Source organism: Mustela erminea, chromosome 11 (assembly GCF_009829155.1).
Source record: "Mustela erminea isolate mMusErm1 chromosome 11, mMusErm1.Pri, whole genome shotgun sequence".
NCBI classification, from domain to species: Eukaryota; Metazoa; Chordata; class Mammalia; order Carnivora; family Mustelidae; genus Mustela; species Mustela erminea.
Genome location: NC_045624.1, coordinates 92,633,622 through 92,652,703, shown reverse-complemented (window position 1 = coordinate 92,652,703; position 19,082 = coordinate 92,633,622). Strand labels below are relative to the sequence as shown.

At 40.5% G+C, this 19,082-nt stretch overlaps 1 protein-coding gene and 1 long non-coding RNA gene across 6 annotated transcripts in view; one reads left to right on the top strand and one right to left on the bottom strand.

Moving 5' to 3' along the window:
• The window catches only part of LOC116569314, a 33,700-nt gene that overhangs the window by 3,008 nt on the left and 11,610 nt on the right, over positions 1-19,082 (bottom strand). The window contains exon 2 of one of the 2 annotated variants that reach the window (XR_004276977.1): positions 9,684-9,775. This is a non-coding gene — a long non-coding RNA (uncharacterized LOC116569314). The remainder of the gene's footprint in view (positions 1-9,683; positions 9,776-19,082) is intronic. The other variant, XR_004276976.1, reaches the window with a different exon arrangement.
• The window catches only part of LOC116569313 (serine/threonine-protein kinase MRCK alpha-like), a 92,583-nt gene that overhangs the window by 68,394 nt on the left and 5,107 nt on the right, over positions 1-19,082 (top strand). For all 4 annotated transcript variants that reach the window (XM_032305461.1, XM_032305462.1, XM_032305463.1 and 1 more), the window contains 4 exons: positions 9,729-9,810; positions 11,624-11,840; positions 13,095-13,157; positions 15,606-16,202. In XM_032305461.1, coding sequence (XP_032161352.1) covers positions 9,729-9,810; positions 11,624-11,840; positions 13,095-13,157; positions 15,606-16,202 — 959 coding nt within the window. The remainder of the gene's footprint in view (positions 1-9,728; positions 9,811-11,623; positions 11,841-13,094; positions 13,158-15,605; positions 16,203-19,082) is intronic.

Sequence of the window (19,082 nt, the reverse complement as noted above, 5' to 3'; positions counted from 1 at the left end):
AGGCAGCTGACAACATTGTCTTAGCCTTACTTTCTACCCGTACAAGTCCTCAAGAACAAGGGAAGAAGAAATAGCTGGAAACTTCCCCAATTTAATGTAAAACATTAATCTACACATCCAAGTCATCAAGAAGGGAGCACTTAGGGCCTTCTCAGGTCTTTCCTGAGAATAGCAAGCCCCAGGAATGTTCACAGACCTGCACATGTGCATCGACTCCTCGATTCCTAGCAGCATGCCTGAGCTGCTCAAAGGCCCTATGGACATCTCACGTCCTATCTTATCTTTTCAACATTTTTGACTTCTCTTTTTTTCCCTAGTTGTTAAACACGGCTGAGGCAGCTGTGTAGTTGAGATGCTTCTAGGCCATTGTTTTCTATAAGTGCCCCCTGTGGATAGATTTTTCAAACTTGGGAGTTCTGAGTTAAGTCCAATATGGCAGTTTCTTTCCCACACCTCCTCCTCTTTTCTGCTCCCCAGTGGCCCCTGGCTTCTAGGATGCACTGTAAACGCAGGCTGCCATTTTCAAGGCTGTTGAGGAGTTAGAAAATGGAGCATGCAACTAGGGCAAGTTAGATCAGCACAGAGCTCATGATTCCTACCAAGATTTACCTGTTTCTCTTGAATAAATCCTCCTTGGATTGCCAAAAACTTTGGTTAGTTTGTACAGTTCTGAAAAAGTTGATTTTGCTGAATTTTACTGTTTTTTCCCCTCTTTTTTTTTTTTTATTTAATGAAGGAGAGAATCCTCAGAGGTCCTTACTCTGCCATTTTTGCAGATGTCTCTAAGTGTTTACTATTAAGTAACAATGAATCAGTGAACTTGGAGCAAGTGTATCTTACTGAAAGAATTGCAGTAATATGTTCTCTCCTCCCCCCTGCCTGTTCCGAATCTTTTAAGCCCCTTTATACATTCCTCCTGGTGTATCTGGGCATCTTGCCTTGGTCTTTTACTCCTCCCCCTTCTGTACACACCGAGTGTGATCCCGTCATTCCCCATCATTTCCCATGGCTCCAGGTGTCCCCTGCACCATGACGACATGCCCTGCCTAAACGTTCTATCACAGATTATTTGGGTCTCCATGTCTCCATGTCGTATTTTGATACGTTGCCCAAAAACTCTGTTTTATATTCTCCATACTAGTGAATGTCACCCTTGTCAGAAATGTGATGGTACCCTGAGCAACTGGCACAGGAAACCAGGTGATCTTGAAGGGGACTCTGAAAGATTAGTCTGGCAGTAGACATTTTTTTATGCGAAAGAGAGGGAGAGAGGGAGTGAGCGAGCACGTTTGGTGGTGGGGACAGGAAATGAAAGCAATGCTGCAGTCGAGTCCCGCAGGCAATCATCCTCTCTTCAGCCTGAATGAGTGTCTGCACTAATGCGATGGCTCTGGGAATTACAGAAGAAGAGATGGTACAAGAAACCCTGCCCAAGGTGATTGCACAGAGAAAGGAAAATGAAGAAAAGGGTACAAGAGTAGATGTACTGAGGTTTTAAGTCGTGAAGACTAAGAAAGCGGAACAGCAGTAAGTTGTAAGGGAGAATCATCATACCAGGAGAAGATGTAAGTGTGTTTTAGATGTTGAAGGAGCAGAAAATCAGCAAGAGAGCTGGATCGCACAGACTTCTACTTTCAACCAAAATGCAGTAACAGGGGTTCAGGGTGCAGGAATGGCTCAGGCAGAAGAGCACAGAACTTGCTCTCAGGTTGTGAGTTTGAGCCCTATATTGGGTGTAAAGATTATTAGAAATAACTTAAAAAAAAACATGGAGTAACAGGGACCATATTTAACCTTCCCTCTGAAACAACCACAAAACCGATTTAAGGTGCTGGACACCACATAATAAAAGGCAGTGATCCCTAACAGGTGGAAATAAGTGAGGTGATCTGTGCATTCTCCTCAGGCTACCGCCTCGTGAGAGTTTCGGGGACATGATGCAGGAAGTGGAATTCCAGGCAGAGCCAGGTGGACTCCTAGAGTTGAAGACATGGTGCCGAGTCAGAGAGAGACCTCGCCGGGGATATGGAGGAGACCTCATTCGAGGAGTCACCAGACGACCGGTCAGCGTGTGTATGTGAGGAAACCACCAGAGGCCAGTGACAGAACCACCTGAAGGGCTGGAGAGAAGAGTGTCTGTGCCAACCAGCCGAACGCAAACCTTGAGATAACTGAGTAACTCCGTATCTGTTCGTAGTGGAATTTTAATAAAACATGATCCCACAAAGAAAATTCCAAGTTCAAATAGTTTCACCGAGGTATTTTTTTCCCCTAATGATTGACTGTCTAAGGAACATGCAATACCAGTTCTACATCAGATTTTCCAGGAAACTGAGGAGCAGGTTCCTAACTTGTTCTACGGGACCTGCATCACCTTGATACTGAAGCCAGACAAAAACATTGCAAGAAAAGTACAAATCCTTCTTCTCAAACTGTTCCAAAAAGTACAAGAGGAAGAAAAACTTCCAAATTCATTCTATGAGGCTAGTACCACCCTGATACCAAAACCAGATAAAGATACCACAAAAAAAGAGAATTACAGGCCAATATCTCTCATGAACATAGATGCAAAATTCTTCAACAAAGTATTAGCAAACCAAATCCAATAATGCATTAAAAAATCATATAGTACACATCAAGTAGGATTTATTTCTGGGACACAACTGTGGTTCAATATTCACAAAGCAATCAACATGATATGTCACATCACTAACAGAAAAAGTAAAACCCATATGATCATTTCAATAGGTGCAGAAAAAGCACCTGACAAAGTACTATGTCCATTCATGATAAAAAAACACTCTGTAAAATACGTCTGGAGGGAACATAGCGCAACATAGTAAAAGCCTTATATGGAAAACTCATGACCAACATCATACGCAATGGTGAAAAACAGAGAGCTTCTCCCCTAAGGCCCAGAGCAAGACGAGGACGTCCACTCTCACCACTGCTACTCCGCGCAGCACTGCAAGTCCCAGCCACAGCGATGAGATGGCATAAAGACGTACAAACTGTCCAAGGTGGTAAGGAAGAAGTGAAACCCTCACTATCTGCACAAGACATGATGCTATGTATAGAAAGCCCTAAAGACTCCACCAAAAAGCTGGTCGAGTTAAAAAATGAATCCGGTAAAGTCACAGGATGCAAAATCAATGTACAGAAAACTGCTGCATTCCTATACACTAATAATGAAGCAGTAGAAAGTGAAATTAAAAAATAACCCCATTTATGGGGCACCTGGGTGGCTCAGTGGGTTAAAGCCTCTGCCTTGAGCTCAGGTCATGATCCCAGGGGCCTGGGCTCTCTGCTCAGCAGGGAGCCTGCTTCCTCCTCTCTATCTGCCTGCCTCTCTGCCTACTTGTGATCTCTGTCTGTCCAATAAATAAAATCTTAAAAAAAAAACCCATTTACAATTACACCAAAGACAAGAAAATATCTAGGAACAAGCTTATTCAAAGAAGTAAAAGACCTGTACCCTTAGAAAACACTGATGAAAGAAATTCAAGACAATGCAAAGAAATGGAAGATACTACATGCTTTTGGACTGAAGAACAAATATTGTTAAAATGCCTATACTACCCAAAGTAATTTGGATTTAATGCAATACCTATCAAAATGCCAACAGCTTTATTCATAGAACCAGAACAATATTACAATTTGTATGGAACCACAAAAGACCTCAAATAGCCAAAGCAGTCTTGAAAAAGAAAAAAATTGGAAGTATCACAATTTCAGAATTTAAGTTATACTACAAGGTATTAGTAATTGAAACAGTATGGTACTGGCATAAAAATAGGCACACAGTAGTGCAATTGCAGGGTCATAGGGAAGCTCGATTTTTAATTTCTTGAGGAATCTCCACACTGTTTTCCAAAGTGGCTGCACCAACTTGCATTCCCACCAACAGTCTAAGAGGGTTTCCCTTTCTCCACATCCTCTCCAACACATGTTGTTTCCTGTTTTGCTAATTTTGGCCATTCTAACTGGTGTAAGGTGGTATTTCAATGTGGTTTTAATTTGAATCTCCCTGATGGCTAGTGATGATGAACATTTTTTAATGTGTCTGATAGCTGTTTGTATGTCTTCATTGGAGAAGTGTCTGTTCATATCTTCTGCCCATTTTTTAAAATATAGTTGTCTGTTTTGTGTGTGTTGAGTTTGAGGAGTTCTTTATAGATCCCCGATATCAACCTTTTGTCTGTACTGTCATTTGCAAATATCTTCTCCCATTCCATGTGTTGCCTCTTTGTTTTGTTGACTATTTCCTTTGCTGTGCAGAAGTTTTTGATCTTGAAATGATCCCAAAAGTTCATTTTCTCTTTTGTTTCCTTACCCTGCAATTGCACTACTGGGTATTTACCCCAAAGATACAGATGTAGTGAAAAGAAGGGCCATCTGTACCCCAATGTTTATAGCAGCAATGGCCACGGTCACCGAACTGTGGAAAGAACCAAGTTGCCCTTCAATGGACGAATGGATAAGGAAGATGTGGTCCTTATACACTATGGAGTATTATGCCTCCATCAGAAAGGATGAATATCCAACTTTTGTAGCAACATGGACGGGACTGGAGGAGATTATGCTGAGTGAAATAAGTCAAGCAGAGAGAGTCAAGTATCATATGGTTTCACTTATTTGTGGAGGATAACAATTAACATGGAGGACAAGGGGAGATGGAGAGGAGAAGGGAGTTGAGAGGAATTGGAAGGGGAGGTGAACCATGAGAGACTATGGACACTGAAAAACAATCTGAGGGTTTTGAAGGGGCGGGGGGTGGGAGGTTGGGGGAACCAGGTGATGGGTATTATAGAAGGCATGGATTGTACGGAGTACTGGGTGTGGTGCAAAAACAATGAATACTGTTATGCTGAAAAGAAATAAAAAATTAAAAAAAAGAAATGAAAAATAATGTTAACAATAAGACAGTATTTTAAGAATTATAGAAATATTCACAAATAAATACTAGTATACCAATTAGATCTTTTAAAGCCTTTGCAAGAACTCTATTAAGTAGGTATTGTATATTCTCATTTTATATTTGAAAAAAACAACTGACCTTCAGAGAGACTAAGTGAACTTACTATAAGTCCCAAAACTGGTACATGGAGCTGAGATTAAAACTGACACCTCTTAAAAAAAAAATAGGCACACAGATCAACGGAACAGAAAACCCAGAAATAAACCCATAATTATATGGCCAATTAAACTCTGACAAGGTAGGAAAGAATATACAACAGGAAAAAGACTGTTCAAAAAATGGGGTTGGGGGGGCACCTGGGTGGCTCAGTGGGTTAAGCCGCTGCCTTCGGCTCAGGTCATGATCTCAGGGTCCTGGGATCGAGTCCCACATCGGGCTCTCTGCTTAGCAGGGAGCCTGCTTCCCTCTCTCTCTCTCTCTCTCTGCCTACTTGTGATCTTTCTCTGTCAAATAAATAAATAAAATCTTTAAAAAAAATGGGGTTGGGAAAAGTGAATGAAAGTGAGCCGCTTTCTTTCACCATCTGCAAAAGTAAAATCAAGATGGATGGAATACCTCAACATGAGACCAGAAGCCATAAAAATCCTCAAGGAGAGCATAGACAATTATTTCTCTGATGTCAGCTGAAGTAACTCTTTTTTAGCTATGTCTCCTGAGGCAAGGGAAGTAAAAGCAAAAACAGTTATAGAAATTGTTTCTGCATTGCAAGAGCAACAGTCAACAAAACTGAAAGGCAATCTGCTGAACAGAAGATATCTGCATATGGCACATGTGATAAAGGCTTAGTATCCAAAACATATAAATAACTAATACAATTCAACCCCTCAAAATCAAATAATTCAATTTAAAAATGGGCAGAAGACATGAACAGCCATTTCTCCAAAGACACATCCGGGTAGCCAACAGACACATGAAAAGATGCTCAACATCACCCATAAAGGAAAATGCAAATCAAAAGATCCCACCTCACACTGGTCAGAATGGCTAAAATAAAAAACACAAGAAACCACAAGTGTTGTCAAGGATGTGGAGAAAAAGGACCCATCTTACACTGTTGGTGGGAATGCAAATTGGTACAGTCACTGTGGAAAAGAGCATAAAGTTTCCTCAAAAAGTTAAAAATAGAATTATCCTACAATCCAGTAATTGCACTACTGGGTATTTACCCCAAAACACTTATTCAAAGGGATACACGCATGCCTATGTTTACTGCCACATTATTTACAATAGCCCAACTATGAAAGCAGCCCAAATACATGAATGGATAAGGAAGATGTGGTGTGAGCGCGCACACACGCACACTGCTCAGCTATAAAAAAGAATGAAATCTTGCCATTTGCAACAACATGGTTAGAGCTCAATCAGTTAGAGAAAGACGAATCCATATGATCTCACTTATATGTGGAATTTAAGAAACTAAGAAGCAAAGGGAAAGAGAGAGAGAGAATGAAATCAAGATCGAGACCCTAACTACTGAGAACTGATGGTTACCAGAGGGGAGGAGGGTGGGAGGATGGGGGAAACGGGGGATGGGGATTTAAGAGTACACTTACATGACGAAATAAAATAAAATAAAATATTAAAAAAAATAAACCAATATTCTTTGATTGTAAACTTAGGTGCAAGAAGTCTTTACAAAACATTAGTAAATCGAATCCAGTGTTCCATAAAAATTACACTGCATCATGAACAAGCGTGGTGTATCTCAGGAAGGCTGGATTATGTTCCAAAATCAATTTACTACATTAACTAATGAAAAAGGATCATGTCAACAGATACAGTAAATGTGCTGGACAAAATCACACTTATTCTTGATGAACTCTTAACAAGGGAGTTTCCTCATCCTGCTAAGAGTATTTATGCAAATCTTGTTAATATCATAATTAGTGGCAAAAGACTCAGTGCTTTCTCTCTAAGAGCAGAAGCACGACAACGATGTTTACTCTCACCACCCTGATTTCTTTAACATTGTACTGGAAATCCCAGCCAGGGAAGAAAAAGAAATAAAATACATCCAGGTTGGAAAAAAGGAGGCAAAGTTATTCACAGACAAAATGAACATCTATGAAGAAAATCCAAACCCATCTATAGAAAAGCTCTTAGAACTAATATACGAATTTAGCCAGTTGGCAGGATGCATGATCAATATATAAAAATGGATACACTTCTTTGTACAAGGACAAGTAATCAGAAACTGAAATTAAATAAGAGCATTTTCAATAGCACCAAAACATATTAAAAGTTAATAATCAATCTGACAAAAGATGTGTAAGACTTGTACACTGAAACAATAAAATATTGATTAAAAAATTAATGAAGACCTAAATAAATGGAGAATGACTGTGTTCATGCACTGGAAAGGTCAGTATTTTAAAAATGTGAGCGTTCCCAAAATTGATCTATATTTTCAACATGATCTTAATCAAAATCCTAGGAGGCATTTTCACTTTTGGTAGAAATTGACAAAATTAATTTTAAAATTCATAGGGAAAGGCCAAGAGGTAGAAGAGATGAAACAATTTTGAAAAGAAGAACAAATCCAGAAATACATACACAAATACACACATATATAAAACATTTGAAACATACATACAAAATGTATTTGCAAATATATGAGATATACTTACATATGTGTACACAATAGGTTTGTGTGTATATTTCTGGATTTTCTATCCTATGAATAAACAGCTAATCCTGACACAATACAGGTGGGAACTGTGCAGTCTACTTACACACAAATTTTTTTTGATAAATAGAAGAGTTCAGCATACTGTATTATAAATGAATTTGCTTTTCCTTATGATTTTAATAACATTTTCTTTTCTCTAACTTATTATAAGAATATAGTATGTAACATTTATAAAATACAGAATATGTGTTAATCTACTTGTTTCTGCTATCAGAAAGACTTCCAATTAACAGTAGGCTACTAGCAATGAAGTTTCAGGGGAGTTAAAAGTTACACAGGGATTTCTGACTGTATGGGGATGCTCAGTGCTCCTAACCCCCACATAGTTCACAGATCAACTATATACAATATTTTCTAACAGTTGCCAAGTCTATCAACAAACGGTACTGGAATTTTAGATATTTATGCAAAAAAAACCCCACTTTGATCCATACTTTTTACCATATACAAAAATTAACTGAAAATAGAACACAGAACCAAATGGAGAACGTAGAACTATAAAGTACCCAGAAAGAGACATAGAAGAAAACCTTTCTGATCTTGGATAAGACAAAGAATTTTTAGATATAATACCAAAGCACAACATGAATGAGAAAAAAAATTTGATAAATTGGATGATACCCAAATTTAAGACTTCGGCTCCTTGAAGTCCGCTGTTGTGAGAAGCAATGAGCTGCGGCATGGGGGTGATCAAACTCCTGACAAGGACGCATGTCCACAATGTACAAACAATTCTTAAAACTCAATATAAGAGAGTAAATAGCTCAACTTTCAAAAAATGGGCAAAAAAAAGATACTTTAACAAGGAAGATACACATATGGCAAGTAAGCATGTGAAGAAATACTCAACATCCTTAATTATTAGGAAAATTTAAATAAAACCACCATGTGATGCCATCACACATCCGTAAGAAAGGCTAAAATTGAAAACCCTGAGCATTTCCAGTGCTGGGAGGATGTGGGTACCTGGAACATTCTTGCTCTGCTAGTAACCACTTTGGAAAAGCGTTTGGCAGCTCGTCATGAAGTTAAATGCACGCCTACTACAGCATCCTGTCTCTCTGGAGAGGCTGGAATACCTGGAAATCCTCCCGGGAATTTTTTTCCCCGAGAGAAATCACATGTGCCTGGATAGTCACAGCTGCTGTACTTACAAAAGCCCCACACTTGAAAGCCTCCCGACACCAGCACTGGGAGAGCGGGTACATTGTGGCCTGGCCACACCACGGAATACTGCTCACCAGCGAAGGAAACGCAGATGCATCTGTGCAACAACATGAGCAACAGCCACGTGAAAACTACATATTGTGTGTCTCCATTTATAGAAAATGCTAGAAAATTCAAACTACAGCGGCAGGAGGCAGATCAGAGGCTGACTGGGGAGGGATTACAAAGCAGTCCCAGGAACCTTCTTCCGGTGATGGACGGCATGCCCGTCACTTTGTGGTGAAGGCGTCACAGGTGTACACACACACCAAACTTTCCTAACTGTCCGCTTGAACACACATGCAGTTACAGGCCAGGTACCCCTCGGTAACAGGTGAAAAACCTACCCAATCATCTCATCTGAGGGCACAAGGCCCTTACTCTAGGCCTTTGGAGCCAGTAGGTGCTCCCATTCCAGTCCTTGAGGACTGTCTGAATTGGGGTCAGCCTGAGTTTCCTGAGGTTTTCTTTTCTTTTTTCTAAAGATTTATTTATTTGAGAGAGACAGAGAGAGAGAGAGAGAGAGAGAGTTCGTGAGTGGGAGGAAGACAGAGGAGAGAAGAGGCGGACTCCCTGCTGAGAGGGGAGCCTGCTGTGGGGCTTGATCCCACAAGCCTGAGATCACAACCTAAACCAAACCCAAAAGAGAGCACTCAACCATCTGAGCCCCCGGCTGCCCCTACTTGGGTTTTCCAGTACGCTCTGGCCAAGCACTGCTGATGCAACAATCTGATTGCGATCAGTTACTGCAGGAAAGAAAGTAAAAACTCAACAAAATTAAAATGGATGATTATGTTTATATATTCTTACTTTCAGGTGATTCCACTCACTTTCAGTGTCTTGATTTTCCTTCAGGGATGGAGCATTTTCTGTCAGCTCTGTCTGGCTCTCCAATTTTATTCCTGTGAGGAGAAAGGAAATGCCCTGTGTGTTTACAGTAAGCGCGCCTGCTGCCCTGGGTCTGGGGTGGGGGCGGTGCCCCTTGTTTCAGCCTGTGTGCTGCAGAAGGTCCTGGGAGGCTGAGGTTTCAGATGTGCTGGGGGATCATGTCTCCCTTCCTACCTCCCACCTGCCACAGTGAATCTATTCCCCTATTTCTATTTGGGGATAACGGAAAGGGCTTTTTACAGGAGCCACAGGGTTTCACCCCACAGTTAAATCTGAGCCTGAAAATGCAGACGTTCCTGAGGCGGCCCATTCACTCTACAGTACTAGCCAACAGGACAGGTGTCAGATCTGTAGCTGAAACAGAGGCTGACTAAGCAGAGTGGTATTGAGAGTACGAATGAAGAGGGGGAACAGTGACAGAGAAAGAGAGATGACCTCCTTCAAGGTCATCAGGACCAGTGGTTCGTCGTGGACCTGCAGCCGCTGAGTGTGCGGCTTCCCAAACTAGAAACTAGAAGCACTTCGTAAAATTGTTTCCAGTGAGGCAACCTTTTGAAGTCCATTCAAATTCAAACCAAGAGTACAAAATAAAAAATCAAGCAAGAATGTCCTTTTGCAATTCTCTCTTTTTAAAAAAGATTGATTTTAGAGGGAGAGAGAGAAAGTGCTTGCACAGGGGGAGGGCAGCGGGAGAGGAAGCGAGACACGGAGATTTCCTGCTGAGCGTGGGGAGCCCAACTCGGGGCTCCATCTCACAACCCCGAGATTATGACCTGAGCCAAAACCAAGAGCCCAATGCTCAGCTGATGGTGCCGCCCAGGCGCCCTGCAATCTCTTAAAAAATGCACACTTTGCTCTTTAGAATTCATATAAAAAATTAAAGTGATCTTGGAAGTGATTCTTTATCCATAAAGTGACAGAGAAAGGAAAGGACTGCGGTCCCCTTGTGACCCAGATGGTTACAGTCAATCCGTGACTCTTGTATTCAACAAAGGCTGCACAAAGGTGTTCCTGGGTCCTTAGTCCCGGGACAGACGTCCATGCAGACTCGACTCAGCCACCAAAAAACCCTACAAAGGCCTGGCCATTGGCACTGACTTAGGAAGCAGGAATTTATTATGTTACTGCTGCTTAATTGATGTTTACAAAAGAAGGTTTTACATATAAACCTTAGCTAGGCTAAGTATGTATTTTTAAGTTTAAATTTTATTTGTCATTCACTAGTAATGATGTATGCTACAGGCACGCAGCAGCCAGGAAAGCATAAGCACTTCTAAGTATCTGCGACTTAACAACAAAGAACCCCTGAATGTTGAATAATAGCAGAATTGATTATGATGACTGCGATTGAGACACATTGCCTGACTGCATTTAAGACACCAAAATGTACACAGCTGTGTCTGGAGTGAAGAAGCAGAGAGGCTCAGAGTGGGGGTTCTGGCATCACACTGCTAGCAGTTTTCCCCACTGTGCCTGTCTTCTCACCTGGAAAATGGGCAGAGCAGTGGTGTCGACCTGCTGAATTTTTCCATGGGGGATTAGATCAATTAACAAGTGTGCATTTCTTAGAGCAGTTCCCGGTGGAGTCAACACTCAATAAACGGTACCTATTTTCACTGATGAAATTCAGTATTATTTAGACAGAGTATCCAGCGTTCTTGTGAGGATCACAATAGAGGTGATTCTGACATTTTGCTTTTGGCCTGGGTTCTGATGCTCAAGTCATTTATTCTACTAACCGGGTAGAGGGTAACGGTATTAGAAGTGACATCTACCAATAGTGATTTTGATGAAAAGTGCTGAATGGGCTGGCATGAAGAGTTCTGCTTTCGATAACTGAGATGTTCCTTAAATCATTGCAGGTCACGGCATCGCAGCTCTCAGCGCCTCGCAACCGGTACTCGGTACCCATCCTAGCAGACAGCGAGAACGACAAGTGGGAGTGGGTGCGAGTGCTGAGGGACCTGCACAAGACGCTGAGAAAAAGCCCCTCCAGAGACCGCTCAGTCTATGTGCTGGAAGAGGCTTATGATAGCAGCCTGCCCTTGATCAGAACCAGCCGGACAGCTGCGATCATAGGTACGGACCTGCCACACAGGCGCCTCACCCCAGTCTCCAGCTCGAAATCCAAAAACAGTAACTTGATGCACTACTCGTGTGTCAGCCAAACCCGGCCGAGGCTGGTGGGGTCTCCCCACAGCCCACCTGCTGTTAATACTCTGCAAAAATATTAGTATACTTGATCCTATGATGGTTCCCCAGGCCCCATGCAAAACGATGTCTCTTTAATATTCAGTAATACCTGTCCTGAGTCTGAATAATTCTGAGTTCCCAAACCCAGCTGGCTCCAACACACCAACAGTGTGACCCTGTATACTAATTGTGCACTACCACCTATCTCGAGGGCAGAGACCGTCTTTTGTGTCTGTATTCCCAATGCTCAGAATTCAGTAAACAAATGAAAAATGAATGAGCAAATGAATGAATTGCCAAGATCAGTACTGAATAAACAAGTATATTTTTATTGCCCAAACAGTTTTTTTGCCTTAGAGCCACCCTGCTATTTATTGCTGTATAAGAGGGAACCCGTTAATACCGTACCCATGCGTTAAGTGCACACAGTTCCTGCTTTCCAGCTATGAAGGGGATTAAGTGAGCTAATACATAATTCTGTGCTCTGTACTCAAGGCAGTTGCTCAGTTAAGTGCTGAACTTCCATTCTGAGACTTAGTCTTAGCTATGTCCTGACACACACCGGTGCGTTACAGTTCAGGCCAGGAGCACTGATAAATTAAATGCAGTTTTTTCATTCATGAGACAGTAGCTTATTGAGAGCAAATTTAAAAATATACCATAACTGGGGTGCCTGGGTGGCTCAGTGGGTTAAAGCCTCTGCCTTCGGCTCAGGTCATGATCCCAGGGTCCTGGGATCGAGCCCCACGTCGGGCTCTCTCCTCTTTGGGGAGCCTGCTTCCTCCTCTCTCTCTCTGCCTGCCTCTCTGCCTACTTGTGATCTGTCAAATAAATAAATAAAATCTTAAAAAAAAATAAATAAAAATATACCATAACTTAAACTATCTTTTTAAGTATTCATAAAGGTAATGATCTTTCTGTTGAGAAAATTCGTGTTTTATTTTTACTTCTACAAGCTGAAAGCAAAATGGTGCAAATTATGTTTTTCATTTTTATATATGCTAAATATGTATCTAATTTGACTTTTAAACTTTTTCCATATTGATAAATTTGTCCAGTTTAATCTAATAGCTTTACTTAATGTTCACCGCCCCCCCCACCCCAAAAAACCCTGACGTTGTATTTATGTGTCAAATACAGATCACAAAAGAATCGCTCTGGGAAATGAAGAAGGGCTCTTTGTCGTGCACGTTACCATAGGTGGTAAGGAGAGTCTTTACTGTTCTGCCATAACTCTGAAAATACAGTACTAGATTTGTTCTTTCATTCTGTAAAAGAAATCTTCCAGATCTGGTTTGATATATTTTCAAGTCAAATGATGACTTTTCTAATATCCAGAGATCCATAATCTTCCCAGAGTCTAAGTATCTTCATGGGTGATTTTATGTAATGAGTCTACTGTTAAGAATTCAGTTTACTGTCTTCGAATTGGCACCTGAAAAAAAAAAAAAAACACATGGTTCTGCTTGCTAGCCTGTCCCACCCCTGCTGGCACCGCAGTGAGCATATAACTGGGTATTTCCTGGAGAAGAGAGCAGAGTTCTTTGTCCTTGTCTGGGTGCTCAGGGTTGTTTGAAGGGAACATGGAGGACTAGAGGAAGTCAAACATCGATACCATTCTATACCGCTGTCCCCGTGAATGTCTGGTGCCTGTCTGGTGGCTTAGCTAGAGGAGAACCCACATTTGAAGGGCATCAACTGTGTCCTGCCTTGAAGGCCTCCCGTGCTGTGTGGGTGACTCAGTCCTGCCAAGGAGGGCCATGAAAGCAGGAGTCCAGCATGAGAACAGGAACGGGTCTCTTTTTTGTGTGGCAATGCACTCCATGCACCTAGAACAGTGCTGGGCACACAGGAACTACTCCACACATAGCTGGAGGACTATCAAGGACTCAATGTAGTGCCAGAAGAAAAAAGGATACTTTATCCCCCCTAAAAAAGTAGTATGTTAGCATTTGTTGGACACTGAGTGGTGTCTGGCCTGCTGCCTAGAATATCAGGGTTTAAGGTTATAAAGCTAATTTATTGAATAAAATAAATAAGTAAATATTTATTATGCTTTATTATGTTAACTTTATTATTAAGGTAATTTTGTTGTCTTTGGAGTAATTACTTTTTTGAACATATATGATTTTTGCTCTCTTATCCTTTCCTTCCTATCCTTTTCTATCCCTCTCAAATCTATCCTGAGATGATGTCTGTGATTTTATTAGAGCCTGACTTAGATCCATTAGAATAGTAATTGGGAGAGAATTTAAAAATAAGAAAATATTCTCCTTACAGTAAAGGTAACCATTTTTCAAAAGGCTTCATTTTCAAGAAAATGAAAAGGCAATTTACTGAATATGAGAGAATATTTGCAAAATCCTACCTTATAAGGGTATATATCTAAAATATATAAAGAAATCCTACAACTCACTAGCAAAAAAAGAAAAAAAAAATCTCCAGTCTAATTTAAAAATGGTCAGAGGATTTGAATAGACATTTTTCCCCAAAAAAGACATATAGATGCCCAACAGCAACACGACATGAAAAGGTTCTTAATATCCTGAATCATCAGGGAAATGCAAATAAAAAATACAATGAGATATCATTCTTAACTGTTAGAATGGATATTATCAGAAAGACAAGGACTAACAAGTGTTGGCAAGAATGTGGAAAAAAGAGAACTCATATACTGTATTGCTGGGGATGTAATCTAGTTCAGCTTCTGTGGAAAACAGTATGGAAGTTCCTCAAATTACTATATGACTTAGCAATTCTAGTTCTGGTGATTTATCCAAAGGAAAAATATACTAACTAGAAAAGATATCTACACCTTCACATTCACTGCAGAATTATTTGTAGTAATCAAGATATGAAACAACCTAAGTGTCCATCAATGGATGGATTGATAAAAAAAAATGTGGTATTCTATACAATGAAATATTATTTAGCCGTAAAAAGAACATCTTTCCATCTGTGACAACATGGATGAACCTCAAGGGTATTATGCTAAGTGAAATAAATCAGACAAAGATCAATTTTGATGGCTCTTTTATGTGGAATCTAAAAAAACCACACACACACACACACACACACACACACACACACACACACACAGCAGCTCATGGATAACAGAGAACAGACTGGTGGTTGCTAGAGGCAAGGAATGGAGGGTGAAAAATGGATGAATGGGGTCAAAAGGTATAGGTTTCCGGTTCTAAAGTAAGTCCTGGAGGCATAATGTATAGCAGCACAGTGACTATAGTTAATAATAGTTTATTGTTTACTTGAAAGTTGCTGGGAGATCTCAGCAATTCTCATCATAAGAACAAAAATTTTATTAACTATGTATTGTGCTGGATGTTAACTAGGCTTACTATGGTGATCATTTTGCAGTTTATACAAATACTGAATCATTCTATTGTATACCTGAAATATAATGGTATACCTCAATTATAACTCATTAAAAATTTTTTAAAAATAAGCTACATTGCTAATTTGCAGGTGAGTGGCCATTTTATTTGTAAAGAATTTATTCACAGAACATTAAGATTTATGAGATCATTTTTATTGACCTTTTTCAATTGTTTTTGAATGAAAAGAACATTCAAAATAAACAGAGATTATTCTGAACTTGACAATGACTTATAACCATGTTGATTTGTGTAGAAATTATTCAGGTTGGTGACATGAAGAAGATTCATCAGATTGAGCTCATTCCCCATGGCCAGATGGTTGCGGTGATCTCTGGGAGAAGTCACCACGTGCGGCTGTTTCCCATGTCAGCTCTGGATGGACGGAAGACTGACACTCACAAGCTAGCAGAAACAAAAGGGTGTCAGACAATGACTTCCGGAACAGTGTGTCAAGGGGCCCACACATGCCTCTGTGTAGCAAGGAAAAGCCAAGTCTTTTGTTATGAGCTGTTTCAGAGCAAGAAAATTTCTCACAGAAAATTTAAAGAGCTCCAGATCCCAACCAGTGTCCAGTGGATGGCCATCTTCAATGAGCAGCTTTGTGTAGGATTCCAGTCGGGGTTCCTGAGATGCCCCTTGAGGAAAGAAGGAGTCCCATACAGGATGCTCCACTCACAGGACCCGACACTATCGTTTATTGCACACGAGCCCGTGGACGCTCTCTGTGCCGTCGAGATCTCCAGTATTGAGTATCTGCTATGTTTTAAGAGCATTGGCATTTACACTGACAGCAGGGGCCTCCGATCTAGGCCAGTTGAGCTGATGTGGCCAGCAGCTCCAACTTACTGCCGTAAGGCTATCTTACAATTTGTTCCCTTGTCTTTCTGTATCTTTCTTGCCTTTTTAATTCTACTTCTATTTCCGCTAACTATTGTTAGTGACAGGTTTTATTTCTGAAAACAACACCACTGAAGATATTTCCTGATTTTTCTAAGTCTTTTCAAGTAGAACAGCTGTCATGAAGTTATATCTAGGTCATACATGTGATAACTTAGCCTTTATCTTTTATTTTTTCATAGGAAAATTTACGCTGCTTATATCCTTAATCCAAATTGTTGTTTTCTGTAAGCTCCTAAACAGGTTATCTTCATGGTAACTGAAAATCACATACACATTAATAAGTCATAAGAAACAGTTACTATTTTTTGCTTTTTGGATTTAGTTTATGTAAAGTGTACCTGTAATGCTCCTAAATAATTTTAGCTTATTTCATATTTTATTGGTACAAGTCATCATTTTGTAAATTAAATACAGCCTTTTGATTCACTTACAGAATAGTACAGAGAACTTAATATAAGCAACTTACTCTTCCAAGGGTTAAGGGCACAGTATTAAACATAAAACAGGCTAGTTTGTGTCCATATGGAGATTATAATCATGACATGAGACCAACAATCAAGCAAGTACTGTGACAGGGGAGCAGAACAGTCTACAAGAGCACACAGGAGGGATGCCTAATCTAACACAGTAGGCCAGGGAAGGCCAGCTAAAGAAATGTAAAGTGCTTTTGTCTTTCAACTCTTTAAAAACACATTCTACTGTTTTCTGACTTCCACCATTCCTGATGAGAAAGCAACCATTTTCATTGTTGTTCCCTCCATGTCTTCTATTTAGCAGTTTTTAAGATTTTCTCATTATCTTTGGTTTTCAGCAATTTGACTATGATGGGCTTACATGCAGTTTTTTTGGTATATATTCTCCTTGGGGTTTTCAGAACTTTTTGGATCTGAAGACTGATATCTCTCATTAATTTTGGAAAATTTTTAGGCATTAAATTTCTGCAAATTTTTCTAACTTACTCTCTTTTCTGCAGATCAAAATACATGTTTATCAGACCTCTTCATTTTTTTTTTTTTTAAAGATTTTATTTATTTATTTGACAGAGAGAGAAATCACAAGTAGGCGGAGAGTCAGGCAGAGAGAGAGAGAGAAGCAGGCTCCCGCTGAGCAAAGAGCCCGATGCGGGGCTCGATCCCAGGACACTGAGATCATGACCTGAGCCGAAGGCAGCGGCTTAATCCACTGAGCCACCCAGGCGCCCCAAGACCTCTTCATTTTTAAAATAAGATTTGTTTAGAGTGAGAGAGTGTGCACGCACATGTACCAGCAGGGTGGGGTGGGGAGGCTCACCACTGAGCAGGGAGCCTGAATCGGGCCTGGATCTCAGAACCCCAATATCATGACCTGAGCCAAAGGCAGAAGCTTAACTGACTGAGCCACGCAGGTGCCCCCAGACCTCTTGATTTTGTTTCATAGGTCACTGAGACTTTTTTAAAAATATTTTTTTCTGTCCTTTAGTTTGGATAATTTCTACTGACCCCCATCTTCAATTTCACTGACCTTTTCCCTCTGGTTTATCCAGGAATTAAGCATTTCAGATACTGTATTCTTCTGTTTATAATTTCAACTTTTTTTGAAATTTCCAGTTAGTGAAATTGTCCTATCTTCTAATACATTTATGTTTTCATGAAGTCCTGAACTACTTACAATAATTACTTATAATTATTCCAACATATGGCTCATCTGCAGGTGTTTCCATTGACTTTTTTTCCTTCTGAATTAAGGGTATCTTCCTGCCTTTTTACATCTTATTATTTTTTTGCCCTTTGCTGGATGTTATGGATGCTATGACACAGGGACTCTGGACTGTACTATGCATAACATGGAGGGCTGTGTTTTGTTCTGACAGGTAATTAATCTTAATCTGATGGATGAGTCACCCTGCTTTTGCTGAGGATTGACTTTACTTTGTTAGGATGGACCTATTTTGGCCTTTTAGTCCTTACTCCTAAATAATGGCCTTTTGGGGGTCTCAACTGAGTGCCCAGGGTTTCTGGGCACTCAGTGCCCACTGACTCTCCACTTTGTCTATGTCAGAAATCAAATGTCTCTGCAGCACAGTACTCCTTACTACATTTTTGTTCATCCCTCAAGACTCTGAGCAGGTCTCAAGGAGTTTTGCTCTGTCCATGAGCAGCTTTGGATTTGGCCAGGGACTTTGAGGGAACCAGAGTACACATACCTGTGACAACTTTTCTGTGGCTCTTTCCTCTGTGTATCCTGCCTTGCAAATTCCAGACACATTAGTATCTGTTTCCTCTGCCCAGCAAAACTTCCACTCTCTGCTTGGGCTCCATTTTTTCTGCAGAGCAGTTTGGAAATTTTCCCTAGTAGAAAGCTAGGGGAATGTAGGATCTACCTCATGTCTTTCTCTCTCTCTTTTTTTTTTTTAAAGGAATGGCAATCTTGTGCTGTATACTAATACCTAAAAAGTTACTTCTTATATATATATTTTCCAGTTTTATAATTATTGATGGTGGCAGGGTATGTCCAATATCAGCTGCTCTGTCCTAATTGGAACAGGCCATCCACACTGCACTTCATAAAGAACTCTAAGTTCAGTGTTTCAGATATAGAGTTCAAGATGACAGTTCAAGAGACAGGGCTGGAGGGGTCCTCATGAGCCACACCACAGAAGCTGTTCTGTAGACACAGGGTGAGATTTGCAATTTCAGAAAAACCCCTAGATTCCAATGGTTAGATTAAAGATGATGGAAGGTGAGACTGGAGGCCAAGAGACCAACTTGGAGGTCATTGTAGAAATCGTGGATTAAAGCTGCGTAAGGCAGAGGCAGTTACGGTGGAATGGAGAGGATCTGAGGGATACTGA